The 25,362-nt window shown below is 44.2% G+C and overlaps 1 protein-coding gene across 1 annotated transcript; it reads right to left on the reverse strand.

Annotated features, from left to right (window-relative positions):
* Positions 1 to 8,111: 8,111 nt before the first annotated feature.
* Positions 8,112 to 12,856, reverse strand: LOC123424427 (dihydrolipoyllysine-residue succinyltransferase component of 2-oxoglutarate dehydrogenase complex 1, mitochondrial-like). The gene is made up of 13 exons (XM_045108042.1): positions 12,666 to 12,856; positions 11,129 to 11,186; positions 11,008 to 11,047; positions 10,789 to 10,856; positions 10,624 to 10,698; positions 10,498 to 10,553; positions 10,351 to 10,395; positions 9,978 to 10,244; positions 9,791 to 9,885; positions 9,098 to 9,188; positions 8,910 to 9,020; positions 8,627 to 8,821; positions 8,112 to 8,522 (listed from the first exon to the last, which is right to left on the reverse strand). The coding sequence occupies exons 1-13, from the start codon at positions 12,708 to 12,710 to the stop codon at positions 8,331 to 8,333; spliced, it is 1,338 nt and encodes a 445-aa protein (XP_044963977.1). The 5' UTR covers positions 12,711 to 12,856; the 3' UTR covers positions 8,112 to 8,330.
* Between the last annotated feature and the right edge of the window lie 12,506 nt (positions 12,857 to 25,362).

The raw sequence follows: 25,362 nt of genomic DNA on the forward strand, positions 1-25,362 counted from the left end.
TTATAGAGAGTACACCCATACTCATTAATGCTACTCCCTCCGTTCCTAAATATAAGACCTTTTAGAAATTCCACTATGAACTACATACGGATGTATGTAGTCATATTTTAGGATGTAGATTCATTCATTTTGCTCCGTATCTAGTCCATAGTGTAATTTCTAAAAGGTCTTATATTTAGGAACGGAGGGAGTACGTTACAAGGGGAGATAAGAGGAGGAGTAACTATGGGCGTTACTGGTAACTGCCTCTATAACTATATTTGAAGTCCAACGTTAAGCCTCTCAAACATTATAGCTCACACATTGTCTCTGCTCCGAGTGTCGTTGGTAAGGCCGACTGGTGGGAAGACGACCGAGTGGCTAGACCATATCCGAGTGGATATCCTGGGGTGCGCATCTGAATGCGCCTATGGTCCGAAGACCTTTCAATTACGGTGTGGGACCCTAGGTGGGCCCCAGATGTCAGGTCTATGACCCTATCCTTAATAGGTGACCCATCATTAATCCTCGAATCGGCTGAGGTTTCGTAGGACGAGTTGGATGAACTCTTGACTTGGACCTAGTGCTTCGGAAGCGCTCAAGATCCGTCGCCAAGTGATAACCTATCGTGGCCTGAGCGAAACTGCAACGGATTCTGGACTAGGAATTTCCCGCCTGATCGATCGGGTCATGTTGACTGCAGGTCAAAACTTGGTGCCATTCGTACATCTCTCGGAAGAGATAGACTAGGGGCGTGTTTGGATGGGTGCCTCGCACCTGGCTCGCATCACGGATGCAGAATCCAGCTCGTTTGGTTACCTGTGTGGCCTCCTCGGCCAGGCCCGACAGATGCAGAAAGAGGCCTCGCAGGAATCTAGCGTTTCTCTGATGCATCCTCACGCCTGCACCCGCGGCTCCACTTAAAACGAAACGGTATATGGGATCGACCTCGTCATTTTTCAGAATTACATCAATACTGCCACCGAAACCAACCGTGTATCTCTCTTTCCTCACCTCTCTCTCACGCATCAGATCGGATCGAACAGGCAAACCATTCGCCGTCATGGTGGTCGGAGCTCCCTTTTGTGCCGTCGGTTGAATCTTCCTTGTCCCCAGCCGGTGAGCTTCCCTGTCCGCCTCAATCCTGCCATTTGAACTCCTTTCGGGAGCTCCCTCGTCCACCGTGACCTACTGCCGGACATCTGTGCTCCTCCGCTCGCGGGCTTAGTCTGCGTCAAGGGCGGAGGCCCCGGCTGTGCCGGCTCGGCAAGACCACTCGCGTTGGTGGCGGCTTGATCTGGTCATCGAATTTTCGTCACTATAATGCTTTGGGGAAGTACTTGGTTGACTTCTCATACAACCTACCAAACAATATCTCACATTAGTCTGCCCCACGCCATGCACACAACCAAACATACATCTGAACTCAGTTTTGCATCAGATTGGCCAGGCTAGACTCAACCAGGATGGTAGATACGATGCAGTTTGAGGCTACGCAAGGAACCAAACACGCCCTAGAGGTTTGAATGCCGGTGTGTGGGCTAACTCTCCGGAGAGACATCACTCATTATCTGAGAGAACGCTAGCACGGGTCATCTCCAAGTCCAAGTTAATAAGACTCATGCCATGAAACCTAGAAAAAATGCCTAGTTAATCCGCAGAGGACCATCGAGCTCATCCCATTGCAGTCCTGAAGTTGACTTCAGTCGCTTTGGTTACGTGCCCAAGTGCACGGTGACCCCCAGAGGGTATTCGGCGGACCGAAGAGTGTTCCTTCGGAAAGGAATTAAAAACAATCAATCGGATTGAATCGCAACAGAAATTTCGCGATTTGAGGAAGGTACATGCGCACGGATTACGTCACGGTTAGTGGAGAACGTGACGTACTGATACATCTCTAATGTATCTATAATTTTTTATTATTTCATACTATTATATTATCACGGTAGGATGCTTTTTAGGCATTTACTTGCTGATTTATATTATTTTGAAGCGTTAACCTACTAACCTAGTGTCAAGTGTCAGTTGCAATTTTCTACATGTTTTTGGCTTTTCGAAAATACTATACCAAACAAAGTCTAAATTCCCTGAAACTTTCCGACATTTTTTTATGCATAGAATAAGGACCTGGAAGCTTCGGATGGAGACCGGAGGCCCCACGGGGTGGCGCCAAGCCAACAGGATGGGCCCAGGGTGGTGGTCGCACCCTGATGGCTTGGGGCCACCTTCTTTGCCCTACGGCCCTCCTCTTTGTTCTATAAATTCACATGTTCCCGAAAAAACCTAGGAAGCCACCTGAAACACTTTTTTCATTGTCCCAAGTCTTTGTTTCGTCGTATGCCCATCTGGAGCCATGTTCTGATGCCCTGCCGGAGGGGGGCCGATCACGGAGGGCCTCTACATAAACCTTGTTGCTTCCATGATGATGTGTGAATAGTTCATCACAGACCAACGGGTCCATAGTTAGTACATAGATGGATATCTCTCTCTAGGTTCTTCGTTGCCATGATCATCGCGATTTTATCTTATGTAATCACTTTATGCGGTGAATTTGTTGGGATCGGATGAATTGTGGGTTTATGTTCATATTATTCATGAAATATATTTGAGTCTTCTCTGAATTCTTGTATGCATGATTGTGATAGCTTCGTACTTTTTTCCGATCTATTGACTTCGTTTGTCCAACTAGATTGATCAATCCTCCGTGAGAAAGGTGCGTTGTAGTGGGTTGAATCTTGCAGTGCTCAATCCCAGTGAAAGAAAGGGACATGACACGTATTGTCTTGTTGCCAATAAGGGTAAAATGATGGAGTCCATTCATATTAATAGGATTTACTTTGTCTACGTCATGTCATTGTTTTCCAAGCATTACTCGTTTCACTTAATACTCTAGATGCATGCTAGTAGCTGTCGATGGCAGGAGTCAATCTACTTGCTTATGGATGTGATGCCTATATGTAATGACCATTTTCATGAATAAATATTGCATAACTATGCGCTTTTCTATCAATTTTTCGACAGTAACATGTTTACCCACCGTATGTTTTCTACAAGAAAGAAGCCTCTAGCGAAAGCTATGCCCCCCGTGTCCATTCATAAATATATTTTTCAAAAATACTAAATACCTCGCTTCCTTTTTTATTTATATTTAATTTTTATATTTAGTATATTTATACTATCTATCTATCACTAGTTATCGCTTGTAAATAACGAGTTCAAGGGGATTGACAAGCCTCTTGCCCGCATTGGGTGCAAGTGTTTACTCTTTTGTGTGTAGGCTCTAAAGACGGGAAATTGCATAGTTCTCCCATTGGTTCGATAACCTTGGTTCTCAAAGAGGGAAGTACTATCTATAATGTGCTGCCTCATCCACTCCTATTTGGGGAAAAACCCAACGCAGATCACAAGTATGAGGAAGGATATCTCACGCCGTTGTCGGGGAGTATCACCAATTTCCTATCAAGTACCTACTCACAAATTATCATTCACTTGTTTTACTTTTTATTTGTCGTTATATTTTGCTTGCTATAAAAATTTAAAATATAAAAATATTTATCTTTGCTAGTTTACTTGTTTGCTTGTTATCGTTGCTAGTTTACTCATTCTGCTTGTTACTTTGCTTGCTAGTTTACTAGTTTTGTCAAGAATGCAAATGGCATGCACATATAGGTGATGTTTTTTGAGCATTTTGATATCTTTTTGTTTTTCTAAGTTAGTATGAATAGTTTATGAAGTTTTCAAAGTGTCGGTCAAACGATCAAAGGGCAAAAGCATAAGCAAAGCAAAATGGTTTCGGTGGGAACAAGTGTTTTCTAAAACTAGGGGTAAACCTGCCGAGTGTGACCCAACTAGGGGCATAAATTCAATTGTCCCATTAAATAATGCCCCACTCATGGTTTAAATTTATGGATGATTATACAAAATTTATGTGCGAGACTACACTTTGTATCTAGAAATCTTCTAGATTCTACCGCAAGTGATACCTTCCTGGAGGTGACATTAGGAGAGGCCTCAGTGATGACGGACAACATCATGAAACACTATTCTCAATGGCATACTGAAAGAGCTCCAACTGGTAAGAAGGTCAATTCGCTTGAGCATGCTAAACAATTTTAAATATGCATGAGGGTTGTAAAATATTAATCTACGCGAAATTCTAGTCAAGTTACATATATAACTCGTCGCGATCCGACGCATGGATTAAAACTTACGAGCGTTTGAAAATTATGCTCTTTTCTGAAAAAGAATTAAATCGCAGGTGCTAAAAAACCTACATGGGTCGAATATGTCTAAGGGCTGAATCGGAGCACGGATGCTGGATAGCTAAAGGTCGCCTCGGGCGCACAATAGAGGGGCCAGGGGGTCTCACCTTCGTGGGCTTCGGCCCAGGTGGAGGAGAGGCGAAGGCTCGCCCTGTTGAGGAGGCCGGCCGGGGCGAATCTGGCCAACTGGGCCGTGGGCGATGCGGGTCAGCAGGGCTGCAGCCCACTGCTGGTCAACGGGGTCGGCTAACCCCATATCCGATCGAGATCGGGGCTACGGCGCTGGGGGCGATGGCGATTGGGCGACGGGGCGACGAGGAACGGGGCCGGCCGATGATGGGTTGAGAGAAGAGAGGGTTTGCGGCCCGACACAAGACTTTCAAAACACCGAAAAACGTGTGACGATAAACCGAGGACGGTGCCACTACGGTCAACCGTTTGGGTATCAAACGGACTCGAATTGCGACGAAATTTGGCAGACGGCCTACCTACACTATATTAAGACCGCACGCCAAGTTTCAACCCAATCCGATAATATTTTATACACACTTTTAAAAACAATGTTTTAACGATGTCGCGGGCGCCTGCGTGTGTGGTTGGTCCCAAAACGGTCAACGACGAACACGGAGAGGACCGACAACTAATAACGGATGTAGGTTTTGAAAACCGGTGGCAACGGAGTGCCGATGCAATGCTGATGATGCTAATGATGTGATGATGAATGCGATAGACAATCTAATCGCACAACGGCAATGGAATAAAAGGGAAATCTTCTGGAGCGTCGGTCTCGGGTTGTCACAGTGTTGGTCCATCACTACCTCAATAGCCAGCGCACATTGTTCCGTGGCTCCATTCCGGACCAACTTCCGGCGTTGAATCGCAACCGAGAGAGGGCATCTCCTTCTTTGGAAGGACTACTTAGAGACAACAAATCCATTGTTCAAACATCAGAAATTCCGCCGTCGTTTTCGTATGAGTGGGCATCTTTTCAACCATATTAGAGAGGGGGTTATCGGCTACGATGACTATTTCGAGTGCAAAGAGGATGACTGCTTGTGTGATCATGTACAATATGATCGTAAAAGATGAGCGTCCGAAACATCGGTACGATCAAGGATTTCAGTTTCAGGGTGAGAATATTGTGCCTGCTAATACCTGGAGCACGCGGAAACTGTTGGATGTGATGACTTCTTGTGTGGTCATGCACAATATGATCATAAAAGATGAGTGCCCGGAACGTCTGTACGATCAAGTATTTCAGTTTCACGGTGAGAATGTTGTGCCTGAGCATGGAAGAGCGGCACCGTTTGAACAGTTCATCCAATTTCACCATGACATGCGTGATTGAGAAACTGATGTGCAACTGCAAAATTATTTGTTAAACATATGTGGGCTCATGTTGGCAACCAATATATGTATCTTCTTTATTGGGCTTGTAAAACTATGCTATTTTATTCGGTTGAAAATTTGACTATATGTTTGAATGCAAAACAATGCAAAAAAAAATATATATATATATATATATATATATATATATATATATATATATATATATATATATATATATATATGTTGAAATAGGACGGTCAGTCGGCCACGCCGGCATATATGGGACGGCGCGTTGGGCGCAGTGCCGATTCAAATCTAAAACAGGGCGGACACCGGACGGGCGGCCTATCCAAAGGGACAAAAAACGGACAAAATCACCGTCCGTTTGGGTCGGCCCATTGAAGTTGCCCTGAATATGTTTATATTACTTTACGGAAGGAGTACATGATAGGTCCTTATTAGAAACCCCTTTATCGAAAAGGCTACATGATGGGTTTGCGGGTGTTCGGGAAAAAGTGTTCTTCTACACCCGAGCTCGGATGAACAGTGAATTCGAACCATATTTTAAAATGCTTAAGAAAATATGAAAAAAAAAATACAGCAAACTTTAACGAATGTTCTAATAGCTTGCAAAATTTTAGTACGAAATCATAGTTTTTAAGTCGTGGCAGAAAATCAAAATTAGTGTTCCAGAATGCTTTTGGAAGTAGCATTTTTCAGAGTTTTGATTTTGTTTTTCTTACGACTTTCTCAAATGCGATTTCATGATGAAATTTTACGAACACTTACAACATTTGTTAAAGTTTGCCTAAAAAAATCAGATTTTTAAAATAATTTTTAAAATTTACTGTTCGCCCGAGCTCATTTGAAGTCCGGTGCAAAAACATCACTTCTTCACGGGGTACGTGCAGCAGCGGGGGATCAATGTAAAACTGGTGCCTGCAAACAGTACGGCCCATCTCAAATTAAGAGACGGTCATAAAAGACACTGTTTTCTCCGTTGCTGGAGCCATTCATCCTGATGTGGACATCCTTGACCCTGCCTCTTTGTAACCATTAATATAGTCAGGTCCATAGAAGGGTTGATGATAGACACCATTACTCATCAACCCTTCATCCTGATATGGGCATCCTTGACCCTGCCTCTTTGGTAAGCATTAATTAATATAGTCAGGTCCTGCAGCCAAGGAGTAATTAAGAATTGCAAGTGACATAGGTGATCACTGACCGGTGTACATCTACGAGGCCTGGAGTCTAACTTGTCGTAGTCTTACAGAAGCTGCAACTATAGAGAGCTCTTAGCGCCCCATGCTGGGCCAGCCCAATACGAAGGGCGTCGTTCTTTGAATTATTATTTCAAAGGGCAACCGATGAAGCACGAAAATTTTATTTCAGTCGTTAAAAAAAATTAAATAATATTGTCGTGGTATAGGTTGCCCTTTGAATTATTATTTTAAAATCATGAAAATAAAAAATGTTCATGCATCTAAAAACAATATCTCGTATTTGAAAATTAGTTCAGAAAAATATGAAAAGTTCATAAAATCTTTCAACAAAAAGTTCACCAATTCCAAAAATTGGTCATTCATTTTGAAAGAGTTCACATAAACAGAAACAAGTTTACTGAATTTGAAAAACAGTCATCCAATTTGACAAAAAATCTTTGAATTTAAAAAAAAACGATCATCAAATTTAAAAAAAGGTCATAAAGTTTTAAAAACGTTCATAGAATTTGAAACAAAAACTTCAGCAAATTTGAATTTTCTTCAAAAGTACACAAAATTTGAAAAAAAAATCATGTACTACCTCCGTCCCAAAATAAGTGTCTCAACTTTGTACTAGCTCTAGTGGAAACTTGTATTAAGTTTGAGACAGTTATTCTGGGACGGAGGGAGTATATTTTAAAAAAGTTTGTTGAACTGAAAAAATAATCACAAATCTTAAAATAGTTCATCAATTTTGAAAAAAGTTCGTCCATTTCAAAAATATTGTTCATCAAATTTCAAAGAAGTTCATCAAAATTTGAAAACAGTCCATCAATATTCAAAATCACATAGAATTTTAATAAAAAATCGTAAAATTTTGAAAAGGTTCACTGATTTGGGAAAAAGTTTGTACATTTCAAAAAAGTTCATCAAAAAAAGACTGCGCTTTTTTTTTAAACGAAAAATTATATAAAAAATAAAATGAAAATGAAAAAGTAATAAAAAGAGTAAAGAAAGAAAAGAGAAAAATCAGTCCTGAAAAAACCTAAATAAAAAAAAATCTAGGAAGCTTCACAAAACTTACATGGGCCGGCTCATGACCGAACGCTGCAGGCATCGGTTAAGAAAAATGCACTTTAACCGGCACCTCCAATTGCATAAGGGCCTTGTTGTGTACACCCATCGTGGTTTGACCACCAGAGACCTCTATTGTTAATGCAAAACCCTACTGTTTATATGCCGGTTACTGAGCTCGAAGTCGAATGGAACTAAAACAGCGTATTACGAGCCATCAAACAGAAGCAGAGGGCAAATTGCTTTATGCACTCAAGAAACATTAACCAAGAGGGTACCATATATCTATTGCTCTTGCATTGAAAATTAAAGCAAATTTCGTCGTTCAGGGAACTACACCCCAAACGCGTTATCATATCCTCAACTCAAATCTTCATCCTTCCCAGGACGCAACTCTTTGTATCAGTCAAAAATTTGCACGGCATTATTTTCCAGACAAGAACAAGGCACTTGGCAGCGAAGGAGATCAGGCGCATGGGGCTTATATGTCGAGGAGCAGCCTCCGGGGGTCCTCGACGACGTCCTTGATGCGGCGCAGGAAGTAGACGGCTTCTCTGCCGTCGATCAGCCTGTGGTCGTATGTCAGCGCGAGGTACATCATGGGCCTGGCAAGGATGCTGCCGTCCACGACCACGGGGCGCTGCACAATGGAGTGCATCCCAAGAATCGCTGACTGCAAAAATAGAGAAGTTGTTGTGTCTCGGATGAGCATCTGCTATGGAAGAATGCTGTTTCAAGAGATTCAGCTCAGCACCAGAAAAGAAAGGCAGCGGGTACCTGTGGGGGGTTGATGATGGGCGTGCTAATAAGGCTTCCGTAGACACCACCGTTGGAGATGGTGAATGTTCCTCCCGCCATCTCGTCAATTGACAGCGCCCCCTCAGTAGCCTTCTTTGCAAGGTTGTTTATCCCTTTTTCGATGTCAGCAAAGTTCATTGTATCAGCATCTCGGATAACCGGCACCACAAGACCCTGAAATATGATATTTGCATTGCCAGTGAGATAATAGCCCTAAAACCAAGGAATGCAGCATGCTGACAACTATACATTATTCTAGTACCTTGGAAGTGCCAACAGCAACACTAACGTCGACATAGTCTCTGTAAATGATGTCATCACCGTCAATGACAGCATTCACGATTGGCTGGTTCTGGAGTCCAGAAACAGCAGCCTAAGAAAAGCCAAACAGAATCAGCATAACTGAATAAAATCAGTGATAGTTTGGTGATGCATAACATTAGACGGTACCTTGACAAAGCAAGACATCAGACCAAGTTTGACACCATGCTTCTCGACAAATTCATCCTTATAATCAGACCGTAGCTTCATCAAATTGGTCCTGCATCATAATATCAATATTAAAGTGATAAGCAATATCTACACATGTGAGTTGTTTTATTAACAGTTGATGGTGGAGAAAATATGATTGATTAAGTTCTTAACTTCTTATGTATGAAAAGATGAGCATATGCTAAATCACATACTGATACCCATTATTAACTACAAGAAAATAGTATTATTGTTTTGGTCAGGAATACAAGCAGACATTTCTGTGAGCACTCTTGTATAAATCATTATATATTACTCCCTAACAAGGGAGTACATGTCACGTGTGTATTGTTATATTGTCAGTGGATGGCAACCGGTAATATAGTGACATGCACCCTAACATGGTGTAGTTGAAGTCCTCACGATATGCTAGCTGGGGACCAGATGTCACCATCTCACCATGTTCAACAAGTGTACAGTGATGAAGCATTCATACCACAAGAGAAACAAGGAGATAAGATAAAAGTGAAGTCTAACACGATAGCACACCACATGAACATACGTTAGTAAAATAAGAAAAGTGATTACCAACATGCTTACATATCAACTTCACTGAATGTGGTCGGCACCACATGAACTAATGTTAAATAAGAAGATTATCAAAACGCTTACATGTCAACTTCATTGAATGTGGTCAGCATTGCAAATGTGTTCTGGGAATCCTTCAAACGATTGGCAATGCGCTTCCTAAGCCTGGGCATTGGCACCTGCAGTTACAATTGTAAAAGATTACAGACAAATCCCTTTGAATTGATTCCATGCAACTTTACAACTTCAAGTCACTGAAGATTAGCCTTACCCGTCGCTCTCGCTCTTTTGGAGGGAGCTGTGGTTCTGTAGGGGAGGTTTTTGAAGGAGTTGGCTTTGGCGCTTGCTTCTTGGGAGGTTCTACTTTTGTTTGTTTCTCTTCTGCTTTTGGTGATTTCTCTTCAGCTTTTGCTGGAGGTGATTCTTTTTGGGGCGCCTCCTCAGATGGGGCAACATGTGTTTCAGCAGGTGCTGCAGACTTTGATACAATAGCAACTATGGTGCCTGGAGTAACTGTATCACCTTCACTAGCAATAAACTGTGAAGCAATGGATTAAGGAAATTAACAATTTTGCTACAGCTCGGGTAGAGGAAGACCATGATAAGAAACACATGTGGAAGCTAAAAAGAGAAAAATTATCCACCTTTTCAATAACACCAGCTTCAGGACTAGAAACATCTATGGTGACCTGGAATACAAGGAAAATATATGTTTTATATTAAAAATCATAGGCACTCGATTTGACACATATTTAGAGTACAATTCAAAATGATTAAGAGAGGCACTAAACCTTATCAGTTTCAATCTGAGCTATGGCCTCGTCAGCCTCAACTCTATCGCCAGGTTCTGTATTGAAGGAAGGGTTAATAGAAGGGCCTTCACTCGGAGAGAGAGAGGGGTGGGAGAAAGAGCATACTCTTTAAGAAGTTAGCAAGAGTTCCATCCGTTACAGATTCACCCATGAAAGGTACAACAGCTTCAAACTTGTCTCCTACAGGAGGAACAACATGAATCAATTAGCACATCTCCAGGAGAATTTTAACAGTGTTGAACATAGCCAAAAAAAAACAGCTGCCATTACCATTGTCTGATGCGAATGACCTACTCCAGAGTTGGTAAGGAGAGGCATTTGGGAAGTAATAGTTCCTTCTAGAAATTTAAAAGAAACGGCCATTAGTAACTAGCTCATGTATATGAACAGAACAAAATATCTAACAACATCTGCAATGATGATAATAAACAATGAATTCATCAAAAACACTTCTACAGAATACAACTAAGTACAAAGGTTACCACTTACCTTGTCAGCTTTGAGCTTTGGGGACCAACTGGAATAAGACCTGCAGAGAACACAAAGGAATTAGAGTCATCCGTAGTGAACCAGTGATCAAAATCGAAACAGCAATTGTTCAGCTAATAACCTGAAAGTTGACTGCTGTAGTTTCTGACATGTGTATAGCTCCTCAGGAGGCCTAATGTCTGCAAGTAAATATAAACAGTGAGCACGGAAAGATAACAGAAGAAAATAATCCATGTTGCATCAAGTATAGCATCTTGTATCTGCTGTATTGCTAGTTGCTACAAATGATCAAACGAAGATAAAATAGAAGTAGTAAACCAATGAGACCAACACCTGCAAGCTGGCAGGATTACCAGCAATATGAACATTACAACTTAAGAGCCTAGTTCTTGTCAAATGCACGCAAAAATGCCCTGGTTATTAGCACAACATGGAATGGGGCAGGGACAAATCAAACTTTATGACAACAGATTGCACTTAACAAGTAGTGTAGGGTATGAAAAAATGCAACATACGCATAAATCATATACTATGTAACTAGCAGCCAATCAGACATACCCAGCGTTTGTTAATTGCACGCCTTGATGAAACACAAATGAATTCCTATGTGTTAGCAAGAACTAGACAAAGCAAACAATTCTACCCCAGATATTCAAGCATATGCAACCCATTCCAGATTCTCCGTTCCACATAAGCACAGAGATGTGTGCATGTGTGTGTCTGCGATGATATGTCGTATGAAGTATAGCATCCTACATATGATGTATTGCTACAATTGATCGAATCAAGATAAAGTAAAGTAGTAAACCAATGAGACCAATGGGGGCACATGAACATTATGTGCCAATATGAACATTACAAGTTAGAGCCTAGGTCTTGTCAAAAGCACACCGAAACGCCCTGGTTAGTAGCACGACGTGAAAAGGGATAGCGACAACATAAGCATGACCAATATACCATCTAATTCTAACCAGCAGCCAGTCCCAACACATAAAATGGGACAAGGACAGGTCACATTTTATGACAGCAGACTGCAGTTAACACGTAGGGCGCGGCACGAAAAATGCAACGCGATAACAATGAACAAAATTATTGTATAACTATCAGCCGGATCCAGACATGTCCAGTGACTGTCAATTGCACATGCGCGCCCTGACGAAACACAAACGAAATCATATCCGCTGCCACGAGCTAGGGGGAGAGAGCGATCCTGCCCCTGGATACTCGGGCCTGCCTTTGCAGCCGGTTCTAGGCTGGCCGCCCGACGCGGGCACGAAAACGGGGGGGGGGGGGGGGGGGGGGGACAGCAAGAGCGCGAACTGGGGGAACCCTAATCCGAGACGCCGGGCGAGGCGCGTCCCGCGGACCTCGCCGAGCGCACCTCGGCCCGACGGCAACAGTAATCCCCGCCCCGCCCCGCCCGAACCCGACGAGAGATCCCAAATCGGCCGGGGAGACCAGCCCGCGGAACCACGCCGGGCGAACCGGGCCCGTCGCCTCGAGGCGCGGGACGGCCGCGCGAACCCTAAATCCCCTTTCCCGCACGCGAAATCGAAATCCCAGAGCACGGCGAGCCGCCGCGGCGAATCGATAGGGGCCTGGCGGAGCGGGCGCGCGGGGAGGAGGGAGGGGGGAGGGAGGGCGTGGAGGGGACTCACGGGGCTGGAGCGGCGGAGGAGGCGGGTGGCGATGCGGGACGCCATTTCGCCGGCGGCGGCGGCGAGGGCTGTCGTGCGGGAGAAGAAAGGGTGGCTGGCTGGCTGGCTGGGCGAGAGAGAATGAGGGATTTGGTCCTCCTCCTCCTCCTCGATTCTGTCTGACTTGCGGACCGGGCGCAGGACGGACGGTGCAAGTGCAATAATTAGATCTGGAAAATTAGAAAGGGGAATGGGAGACGCTCCTCCCGTCCCCACCCGTCGGCGGGCGTGGACGGTTCTCCCTGGGTGGGTCCGGCCATTCTTCGAATGGACGCGTCGGTGCTTTCCTTCCAAATTCCGCCCTCGATTTCGTCATTTCAAATTTGTATCTATGCGCAGGTAGTACTAACAACTTACTTAACTTTTTAAGTCTCTTTATCTTTACTAGCACAAGTGCCCGTGCATCGCAACGAGAGAATAAGTATTGATGTATCATGTTGTGGAATAAACACGGTAAATGACCGGTCCCTACAAGCATACATTAAAAAAATATAGGTTACAAACTAAAAAGAACCCAAATGTTTGGGTTTTCTATGCATATGAACGAGGGTATGATAATCTTTCATACTATGTAGTGCGGGAACATACATCATAAGTGGAAAGGAAACAATTCTATCATCAATAATTCGCGTTCACTAATAAAAGAATGGATTTCAAATTTCCATTTCTACATTTTTTAAGAACAATTCACTACATGATATAGCAGTGGCAATAGAAAGACAGAGGGGTGCAACAGGAGAGCCTTGTCACCCATGATTTCAAAGTATGAACTTGTGTCTAATAAAGTGCTACGTCTCTGCACAAATATTCAACGATTAATTTTATGAATAATCTAACCTTGAGTGATAAATATGAGCTTGCATAGTAGATAGCTTGTAGTCGACGGAATATATCCTCTCACTGAATACACATCATCGGAAATATAAACACCACGGCTTGAATCCATCAGGAATATTGGTAAGAATTGATAGTAGGTCACTTCGTTCTTCAAAATTATGTATATAGTAAGAGTGGATATATTTCAGAAGCCATGGTATATGATCACTATTACTAAAACCCTCCATAATAATCAAAGCAATTTCAGGGACTTGGATAAATTATACTTTTTTATACCTAAATAATTGTAATTGGGGAAAATTAAACTAGAGTACAGAGAAAATACTACTCCCTCCTTTTCGGTTTATAAGGGCTCAAATCTGAAATCTCATCAACCAAGGTGAATTGTGAGTGGATGACACTAGTTTTAACTAGTCAATGAAATATTTCTCACATATTCAATTTCCAAGGCAATAAATGTAGCATCCTCCTTTTCATTGGACTTGCATGGTGGATGTAAAAAACGATGCATGCATAGCCACTCATCTCCTTTCTCTAAACTCTATGAATTAAAAAAGGCGTGGGACTCAAAACACTTTAACTTAATTAGACTCAAAATGAGCTCAATATAATGGAAACCTGGAATTTTTTAGATGAGCCCTATAAACCGGAAAGGAGGGAGTACCATGTGAGTGCAAATAAAGTAATATAAAAGCATTGCTACCATAGCTTCATTAGCCATATTATGTTTTTAAATAAAAAAAGTGAAAAAATAAGCTCTAAATATTTGGTTGGTCATCCGTATTTTTTGTCCTTTTCCTAAAATGCGTGTAAACTTATGTTTTGATGATAATTGATTCTGAAATATGTCATACATGTGGTTTCAATCTATGTTAAAACGAAATTGATTCACGTATGATCTCTGTCTAATGCTTTGCCCGCTTTACAAGCGGACCCCACCTTTTCTACAAATCTTGATGCACCATTAGGCTTTGGAAATTGATCATCCACAAACTCCATCTTGATCATATGGACACCTATACATGGCACTTGAAGGGATGGTGGGCGTATAGGACCGGCGTCGGCACACCCAATAAAAAAGCCATGAATCCCTTACTATGCTTGTCTCATTGACCATTTGATAATGGAAAGAGCGCAGGATGTTTCATAACAAAGAGTGTTCCCCCGTAAATTCAGCTCGCCGCCGTCATTTGCGAGGCAAACCTTTGGGTCACCGCCGGTGCTAATAAATAGGGATGAAAACGGAGCGGAAATGGACGGAACTGAGTGCTATCACATTTGTTTTCATATTGTTTTGCAGAAGTGGAAACGAATACAGAAACCCCGGAAATGAATACGGAAATAGATACTACCGAAAACAGACACGGAGCGAATACAAAACGGATACAGAAATAGAAGTGGGCATTGACCGGAACTTTAAAACCCCTTGAATCATAGAGTAATACAGACAACAACAAAAATTAATGAATTGCTAACATGTCTATAAAATAATTTGATTACGTTAGCAACATATCCTAGTATTGTATTAGTACATGACAATTGTATATAGGGTCTAGCTGAGCGGAAATTGCTTTTGGTGGCCGAGCTTCATGGAGGCCTTTAAATTTGAAATTCAAATTTCATGAAAATTCATATTTTTACATTTCAATTTTTTTTTTAAAAAAATACAGGGATAAGTGAAGGCGTAACACACATGTGTGTAAATTTTCAGAAAAAAATACATTGAAATGAGGGCTGTGCAAAAAAGATAAATCTGAGGCTTTTTTACACATGACACTATTCATCATTTCAGGTCATGAAATTGTCTTTTTTGTACAGATCGTATTTCAAGGTATTTCATCCTAATTTTTTGCACACATACACATAACATCCTTCTTTACTTTCATATTTTTTCAGATTTTTTTGAAACCGAAAAGTTTGATTTTTGAATTATTCAAAAATTTCGGCCTTCATGGAGGCCGAGCTCCAAACGTCCGCACTCCTAGCTGAGTACATATATGGTAGTATAAGTTGGACCTCAAATGATCCATTATGATCATTATGTCATTGTGTGTTATTTAGTGGTTGAGCTACAAAGCAGTCGTAGGCCTATAGTAAAAATGGGAAATTCCATATTTACAGAAACGGAAAGTTCCATTTCCACATATATTTCATCGGAAAACGCTCTTCCATTTCTGTTTCCGTTTTCGCAATAAAAATTCCATTTCCATTTCCGTTTTGCAAATTTCCATTCCGCTTTCATATTTCCTCTCCGTTTTCATTTTTCATCCGGAAAAGCGGAAAGTTTCCACTCCATTTTCATCGGTACTAAGAAATAAGGGACAATTATTATGCGCTGAGTAATTACCATGCCGTACATGTAACCAACTATATTTTCCGTTTAATTAATGGATGATGCAATTTTTTTTGTCTCCGTTTAAAAAAATAAATCTGGTCATGGTGCAGTCGTGACCGAAGAGCCTTTGCTTCTGGAAGGAGAATGGCTAGTCAAGGCTGGTCGGAAAACGAAACGATATTTGTACGGATGCTCCAAGAATATGATGGGCGCTGTCACGCTCATCCCCGTTGGCGTGCGTGCGTGCGTGCTTGCTTGGTTCTAGAAGAAAGGCAGAAAAGTCCAGAGGATAGGCGGCGTGGTGGGCACCGGATTGGATAGGGCAATCCTGTAAAAATGCTAGACTTATGTAAAATTCCTACGTATGATTTTCCTAAACAATCTCTCCTCCCTCCCTGATTTCAAGTGGGTGGGTCCCCCTCCCCTAACTAAACCCAATTAAAAAAGAACAGATAAGTAATTACGTTAGTTTACGTAACTACCTTACCTAGGTATAGCATTGCTCGGCAATCCTGGACCCGGGAACCGGGATGGTCGACGGTCGACGGAGCCGTCTAGCGGTTTTTTTTCACTGTTTTAACCCACGAGACGAAAATAATGTACAGAATGAACTTGATCTGAAACTATTTCACGATCTGATCCTTTTAGAAACGTCAGAATCCGTGTCGTTGCTGGTGTATATAGAAACACCAGTACACCGCGGCGTTTTTGATCCATATTCAGACGCCAGTCTAGCTCGCGTTGCAGATCACCTAGAATTTCTACACATGCACCAAACGCCATTAAACAGGGCGTTTCTTACCCACACTGGCTTGTGCTGCTGCTGCCACCGGCTGATTGCTTCATGTGCCAACGCATGCAGGTGTAGACACACAATACAGGCAACCTCTTGAGACTAGAAATGATTGCTTCATATTGCTGCAAGGGGCCATGCACTGCATGCATGAGACCGGCCTAGCCACCACATGTTGCATTAAATTTCTCGACATGCATGCATGGGCACGAGCAGTTTGGTGAAAGGTTTTTCTACCTCAAAAAAATCCCTGCCAGTGCGTGACTGCGTGCAGCGTCAGGTGGTTCGGATTTAATTGGTGAAATATGTACACACATGCACGCGCGCGGGGAGAGAGATTGATTTGAGGAAGGAAAGGAGGCTGTGTGCCACTTGAGGGAAAGATGCCTTTGTCAGCAAAGCTGCAGGGCCAACAGCTGTGGTGCAGACGTGACTGTCACCGAGCGGCAGCAGGGTCCGTAGAAACGTCAGTTATGATCACGTTTCTAAATGATCTGTAACGTAAACTAGACTGGCGTATTAATGTAGATCGAAAACGTCATGGTAGACTGTTGTTTCTATGTACACCAGCAACGCCACGGGTTATGACGTTTCTAAAAGAGTCAGATCGTGAAATAGTTTCAGATCGAGTTTATTTTGTACATTATTTTCGTCTCGTGGGTTAAAACAGTGAAAAAACACCCGTCTAGCCGAGTGCCAACTCACTGTTTTTCTCACGAATCGAGGAGCCTACCGCCGTGTCCTGTGTCCGGTGTGTGTGCGTGCACCCAATGGAGAGGCTACACGAAACTTGTTCACGGCTGCAGTCGCTGTCAGGCTGCTTGTAATGGGTAGTATCATATATATCATACTAGTGTATGATACCACATCCGTAATGCATAGTACTATCATATGTTAGTATCATAGTGTAGTTTATTTATTACCATGGAAGACACATAGTAGCACATCATTTAATATGATACGATATCATGATATGATACTCAACCCTCTATTTCTTCATTTAATTCTATGCTACCTCATCGAAAGTGCATAGTTGACATGCATGATACTATCTATGATACTACCATTACAGACAGCCTCAGCCACACGAAAGTTTCCCCCGTTTCTTGCAAGCTAGCGTTCCCAACTCTTTTTGCAAGAGCAACTGCAACTCAAGGATCCAAATCGTTCGCCGCGTTCGTATGGATTGATATGGATAAAAATGACATATTTCTATTCTGTATTCGCTTTGAGTTCGTACGGACTTATTTCTGACCTAAATTTAGGTCATATTTGGGTCGTTTGCGGACACAAAGTAGACGTTTTTTGTGTCTGTTTGTGTTCGGACTGACCCACTTATCACTCATCCACCCATCCATATCTCTGTACTTATTTAATTCGCTGACTTGCTCCCATCCATCTCTCTTATTATTTTACTGTCACAGTCTTGTCGTTCACTTGCTTGCCATTGTATGCGTCGGCTAATCCATTTAAAAAAGTGAACACGGACAAACGGACGGGCAACCCAAACTGATAAAAACAGACAAAAATGTCATCTGTTTGGGTCGGTGCATTGGAGTTGCCCTAATCTCTTTTAAAAGGGAAACGTTTCCACCCAGCACGCCAGCCGAACCGTTGTGCCGGACGCACGCAGGCCGCGGGATCCATCGCACATCCCTCCCCTTCCTCCTTCACCCGTAACCCCCCTGCCGCACGCAATGGCGTCGTCGCAGCTCCGACCACCCGCGCACAACGGCGGCATCGGAGCTACTCCACCCAACCCGCACCACCGGTCGCCGCCGCAACCGGCCCTCTTGCCCCCCATAGATCTCCCTCTTTCTGTCCATGGCCGAAGGCGTAATTTGCTACATGCTTTAAGAGGCATCGAAATTTGCTACGGCCGGCACCACATTTTGCTACCACCGGGGTCACATTTTGCTACATCACACATGTGTGTCGCAATTTTTGCTACAATCGGCGTTTCATTTTGCTACAACCGACGACATGGCGAGCTGCATCCCCTCTCTCTGTCTCAACTGCTCCATGGCGAGCGGAGCTGCAACGTGCATGGCCGGCGAAGTTACGTCCATGGCCGAGTGCGTAATTTGCTACATGATTCAGCCGACGCGGAAATTTGCTTCAACTCGCACCGCATTTTGCTATCACAAGTGTCGCATTTTGCAACATCACACATGGCGTTGTGATTTGTGCTACAACCGGTGTTTCATTTTGCTACATCAATCACGGCTGAGCTGCGAACCGTGACGACGATCGGGGTGCAGCGACCGGCGACCGGCGCTACAGGAGCTGTGGGCGTCCTACCGGAGCTGCCACTGCCAGCGAGGGAGTTGCAACGCAGACGAAAGTTGCTGCATGCGTGGATCCGAAAAGAAAGGTTGCTGCATGCGTGGATCCAGCAAGGGAGCTGCAACTGCGGGCGAGGACGAGGACCGATGATGAGGACGAGGACCGGCGGCGACGAGCGAGCGCACGGGATGGTGCTTCGAGATCAGTTGTTTTGCTCGTCCATGAAGGTGTGAGTGTGGGGAGCGTGGGGAAGAAAGAAGACACGAGAAAGGAAGTCCTAATCCAACGGCTAATGCGTCCAAATCGGACGGCTAGGCACCGACCGGCCCAAAACCTAACGCTGGCTCGCCGGCACCTAGCGTTGTCCTTTTTAAAAGAGTCGGATCAAACCTAATAAAAAAGTCGGATCACTACTGTCGTCGGAACAAGTCGTCGATGCATCGTTGCTACCGCTCTCCTGTCGACGCGGGTCTGATTTTATCAATAACGGTCGACAAGTCTTCATATACGTGTCCCAAATAGGCAGCAGTCCATAATAACGGTTATTCTGACATCGGACACGCATGATGAAAAACCACAACAATGATGTTCAAATGGAACAACATGAATCTAGGTGAGAGTTGCGTGGACTCCGTTTCGACGGTCGCACTCCTACTCGACGAGGATCAAAGACCAGGGGACCAATTAAGGATGAAGTGCCATCGTGTGAAAGAAAAGAAAAACCCTAACCTGAAAAACACCGTGACCTGTCGTAATCTATCCCGCGTGTCACACACACTCGTGATTTTACTAGAGCCGCTAACTTGTACTCCTATTGGATATTGTTTCCTCAAGCCACAATTAAATAGCCAATCTATTTGTCTCACAGCGGCAGAGCATCCCACGATTGCACATCAAGTTCACAAGAAAACTAGCAATTTATTTTAAACCAGCTCACATGCTTCTTCTGTAAGAGCATCTATAAAAATCAATCCTTAAAAACACGTATAAGGGTACTGTAAATTATTTTTACGGTGCGTAATTGCTCTAGAGAGAGCAGACCCTATAAATAAAATTGTATTTCAGTGTAGCTCATTTTTTTCCTCCCGTCCCGACGAGCCGTCTCCGGCCACGGGGTGCCTCGCCCTGGCACTCCGGCGTCGCCCGCCTCGCCCCTGCCTCGTCCCAGCGTCGCCCATTCCGGGCCACTCATGCAGTGGAGGAGTCCTGCGCCGCCCGCCCCGACCGTGCGTTCCCTGGCGCGCCCGCCCGTCCCTGATTTGAGCCCGACATTTCCCGCCGCCGCACGCGCGTTCTCCGACGTGGCCGCGCGAGCTCCCTCACCCCTGCCCCACTCTTCTCCAGTGCCGCCCCGTCCTGATTCGGGCCGCCAGTGGCCTGCTCCGCCCCTGCCCGTGGACAGCCTCGCCTCGGCAGTGGAGGTCAATCTGGCCGCAATTCGGACCGGTAGCGATAAATTCCGGCGTGCGGCGACTTCTTCCGACACGCGGTGACGGATTTCGGTGAGATTCTGGTAGATTCCGGCCAGTTCCATTGCAGCGCGTCTGCTCCGACGGGGTTTGACTAGTTTACGGGTTGAACTGTATAGTGCCTCCAAAATTACACGTATAAGGTTTTTGCGTATGAATTTACTATGCCCCTTCAAAAGTTTACGGGTTGAACAAATTTTATGGGGTCTACTCCGCACCGTTTTTTCAATCAAAACTGTAAACACGTCGTTTTTTACGGGTTTGACCATTATAAGGGGTCTGCTAGAGATGCTCTAAGACTGTAAGAGCATCTCTAGCAGACCCCGTAAAATACCGACCCGTAAAACACATTTACAGTTCGCGGAAAAACGAATTTACGGCCGACGCGGACGAGGACAAAGTCACCCCGCAAAATGAACCTGTAAAAAAGGATATTCACATAATATGCTCTTTTACGGGTCGGTTCGAGCTGCGGCACAACATACTCCTTAAACTTAAACTGTAATTCGAATTTTCACTTATATTTTCCCCCACATCTTCTTCTTTCTCTCGTCCATGTCCATGGTCAACTAAATTTGTTCTTAAATGCGGAGTCGTCGATCCCTGAATCCATCCAGGAATGAGCTAGCTAGCTCCTCCATCCACAAATCCATCGAGGAGCTAGAGCTAGCTAGCTCCGGTCGTGGAATCCATCCAGGATCCCGGAGCTAGCTAGCTAGCTTCTGCCGCCAACATCGAATCCGGCCAGGACGAGCATTGCGGTCGCGAGGACGGACGGTGCGGCATCCAAGGACGGGTGGCCAGCGTTCAGGGACGTCCGGGGCGGCGTACGATGGACATGGATGGCGGACGTGGAAGTTTCCGTGCCAGTTGGGCTCACGCCAACTGCTTTCTCTCAATACAGGGCACGATAGAACCGGACGCGAAAACTGTGTTTTTGCAGATTGGAAGAAGTTTTTTACCATGCTCCGCAAAAATATTTACGGATCCGATGCGTTTGCAGGGTCTGATCGGACAACTTTTTTCGTGTGAACCTATATTTTGACGGTTATTTTACGGGTCGGGGCATTATACGGGGTTTGCTTGAGATGCTCTAACAAGGGCGTTCCTTTTACCACGAGATGGGTGTCATACCTCGTCCTCCCTGTTGTACATTCTCCACGCTCGCCTCAAATCTAAAAGCATCTATAGCCGATTGTCTTAAATCTGCCTCAAATGTTCAGACGAATGATCCAGTCATTGTTCGACCGTAAAAATGTGATTTTGACGGGCTTTTTAAATGGATCTCAAACGTTCGGACTGACCAACGCCCCTCATATACAGCCCAAATTTAGGACGAACGTGGAGACGCTCGGACGTACAGTTGCGGAGCCAGAAATTTTTAAAATAGGCTTTAGCAGCAAATATTTGCTAAATATGTACTGGTCATAAGCATATTACTAGCAAATCACACATGTTAGCGGGACGGGGCCCTTGCTGCCCCCCCTGTCTTTGCTACTTGGCGTGTTCGTCATGTCGGACTGGCGATTGGGTCCCCATGCAGAATCGTTTGAAAACTCGGCGATTGGGGCGTGAACGTCGCATGGTGGCACTCCGGCTCACCGCCCGATGTTAAATCCGGCTATTTAAGCCGGCCGACGTCCCCCAACCCTAGCCACATTCACCTCCTCCCTTTTCGTGTCGTCAGCCCGAGCCCATCCACATCCTCTCTTTTGTTTTGCCGTTTGTCCCACGTCGTCCGACTTCGTCATGGTCCAACAAAAAAAGACTACCTACGCCATGTTCATGCCAGAGAGTTGTTTCAAGATCAAGGAGCATATTCGGGAGAGGTGTGCGGCCCACATCATTGTCGGCCTGCCTTCCGACTCGCCGGAGCCGGAGAAGGAGTAGCAACATTCAGTTTCGATGGAGGAGGAGGACGAGGAGCAGTCGAAAGAGGAGGAGGAGCAGCCGGAGAAGGAGAAGGAGTTGGATCCGGCTCCGGGTTTCAACATGGTGGACATGGAGGCGGAGTTCGCGGTCGCGCAAGCGGACGAGATGGCGGAGCAACAAGCCATCCTGGAGTCCATGAAGAATGAGGACTATGTAAAGGCCAACCGGCGTTTCATCCAGCAGGAGTGGGCATCGACCGACGCTCTTTTCAAGGAACTCGACGCGAAGGTAGAGGCGACACAGACGGACACGAAGGAGCCGCATGAGCCGGAGCTGCGACTGCGGCACATGTATCCGGAGCCGGACCCAGAGATACTAATGGGCATCTCCGACGAGGATTGAGGTAGTATAGGATAGTTGATCTACATAAGGCTGGTTGTAATGGGTAGTATCATATACTAGTATCATGCATATGATACTAATGTATGATACCACATCCGTAGTGCATAATATCATATGCTAGTACTCCCTCCATCACAGTATATTGAGCGTATCTCCAAAACGATAATTTTTCATAATTAGAAGGAAATAAGGCGCATGGCATTAATTAGCCTATTAATTGGGGTATTTTGGAAACCGTCTTCGCCAATGCATGTGAGGGAGTCGCTCGTTTAGTGGACGGAGGGTTACTAATACATCAGTTTTACGATTAATTAGGCGCTTCTACAGCTCGTCGGCTCGGTTTTTCCTACCAATAGAAAAATATCTTGGTCCCACAGCCCCGTGAGATACGACCAATATGTTGGGGAACGTCGCATGGGAAACAAAAAAAATTCTACGCGCACGAAAACCTATCATGATGATGTCCATCTACACGCCACCCCCAAGGCCTATGGGCTTCCCCGGGGTGGGTTGCCCCCTGGTGAACACCCGGAACCCATTCGTCATTCCCGGTACATTCCCGGTAACTCCGAAAACCTTCCGGTAATCAAATGAGGTCATCCTATATATCAATCTTCGTTTCCGGACCATTCCGGAAACCCTCGTGACGTCTGTGATCTCATCCGAGACTCCGAACAACATTCGGTAACCAACCATATAACTCAAATACGCATAAAACAACGTCGAACCTTAAGTGTGCAGACCCTGCGGGTTCGAGAACTATGTAGACATGAACCGAGCGACTCCTCGGTCAATATCCAATAGCGGGACCTGGATGCCCATATTGGATCCTACATATTCTACGAAGATCTTATCGTTTGAACCTCAGTGCCAAGGATTCATATAATCCCGTATGTCATTCCCTTTGTCCTTCGGTATGTTACTTGCCCGAGATTCGATCGTCAGTATCCGCATACCTATTTCAATCTCGTTTACCGGCAAGCCTCTTTACTCGTTCCGTAATACAAGATCCCGCAACTTACACTAAGTCACATTGCTTGCAAGGCTTGTGTGTGATGTTGTATTACTGAGTGGGCCCCGAGATACCTCTCCGTCACACGGAGTGACAAATCCCAGTCACGATCCATACTAACTCAACGAACACCTTCGGAGATACCTGTAGAGCATCTTTATAGTCACCCAGTTACGTTGCGACGTTTGATACACACAAAGCATTCCTCCGGTGTCAGTGAGTTATATGATCTCATGGTCATAGGAACAAATACTTGACACGCAGAAAACAGTAGCAACAAAATGACACGATCAACATGCTACGTCTATTAGTTTGGGTCTAGTCCATCACGTGATTCTCCTAATGACGTGATCCAGTTATCAAGCAACAACACCTTGTTCATAATCAGAAGACCCTGACTATCTTTGATCAACTGGCTAGCCAACTAGAGGCTTGCTAGGGACAGTGTTTTGTCTATGTATCCACACATGTATATAAGTCTTCATTCAATACAATTATAGCATGGATAATAAACGATTATCATGAACTAATAAATATAATAATAACTAATTTATTATTGCCTCTAGGGCATATTTCCAACAGTCTCCCACTTGCACTAGAGTCAATAATCTAGTTCACATCACCATGTGATTTCAACGAATCCAACACCCATATAGTTATGGGGTCTGATCACGTCTTGCTCGTGAGAGAGGTTTTAGTCAACGGTTCTGGAACTTTCAGATCCGTGCGTTCTTTACAAATCTTTATGTCATCTTATAGATGCTGCTACTACGTGCTATTCGGAAATGCTCCAAATATCTACTCTACTATACGAATCCGTTTCACTACTCATAGTTATTCGGATTAGTGTCAAAGCTTGCATCGACGTAACCCTTTACGACGAACTCTTTAACCACCTCCATAATCGAGAAAAATTCCTTAGTCTATTTAGTTAGTAAGGATAACTTTGACCGCCGATCAGTGATTCAATCCTGGATCACTCTGTGTACCTCTTAACAGACTTGCTGCAAGGCACACATCAGGTGCGGTACTCAACATGGCATACTTTAGAGTCTACGGCTAAGGCATAGAAGACGACCTTCGTCTATTCTCTTTATTCTGCCGTGGTCGGGTTTTGAGTCTTACTCAAATTCACACCTTACAACGCAACCAAGAACTCCTTCTTTGCTGATCTATTTTGAACTCCTTCAAAAACTTGTCAAGGCATGCATCTTGTTGAAACTTCCATTAAGTGCCTTTGATCTATCTCCATAGATCTTTGATGCTCAACGTTCAAGTAGCGCAATCCAGGTATTCCTTTGAAAACTCCTTTCAAACAACCTTGTATGCTTTACAGAAATTCTACATTACTTTCTGATCCACAATATGTCAACCACATATACTTATCAGAAATTCCATAGTGCTCCCACTCACTTCTTTGGAAATACAAGTTTCTCATAAACCTTGTACAAACCCAAAATCTTTGATCATCTCATCAAAGTGTATATTCCAACTCCGAGATGCTTGCACGAGTCCATTGAAGGATCACTGGAGCTTGCATACTTGCTAGTATCTTCAGGATCGACAAAACCTCCTGGTTGTATCACATACAATGTTTGCTCAAGGAAACCGTCGAGGAAACAATGTTTTGACATCCTACGTGCAATATTTCA

The sequence above is a fragment of the Hordeum vulgare genome, chromosome 2H (genome assembly GCF_904849725.1).
Source record: "Hordeum vulgare subsp. vulgare chromosome 2H, MorexV3_pseudomolecules_assembly, whole genome shotgun sequence".
NCBI lineage: Eukaryota > Viridiplantae > Streptophyta > Magnoliopsida > Poales > Poaceae > Hordeum > Hordeum vulgare.

Excerpts from the sequence above, each read along its gene's own strand:
- LOC123424427 (XM_045108042.1), bottom strand. The coding sequence starts at position 12,710 with ATGGCGTCCCGCATCGCCACCCGCCTCCTCCGCCGCTCCAGCCCC. Across the intron at positions 10,245-10,350 it reads AAGCTGGTGTTATTGAAAAG|TTTATTGCTAGTGAAGGTGA; the intron begins GTGGATAATTTT and ends ATTGCTTCACAG. Across the intron at positions 8,822-8,909 it reads TTGCTGTTGGCACTTCCAAG|GGTCTTGTGGTGCCGGTTAT; the intron begins GTACTAGAATAA and ends ATCATATTTCAG.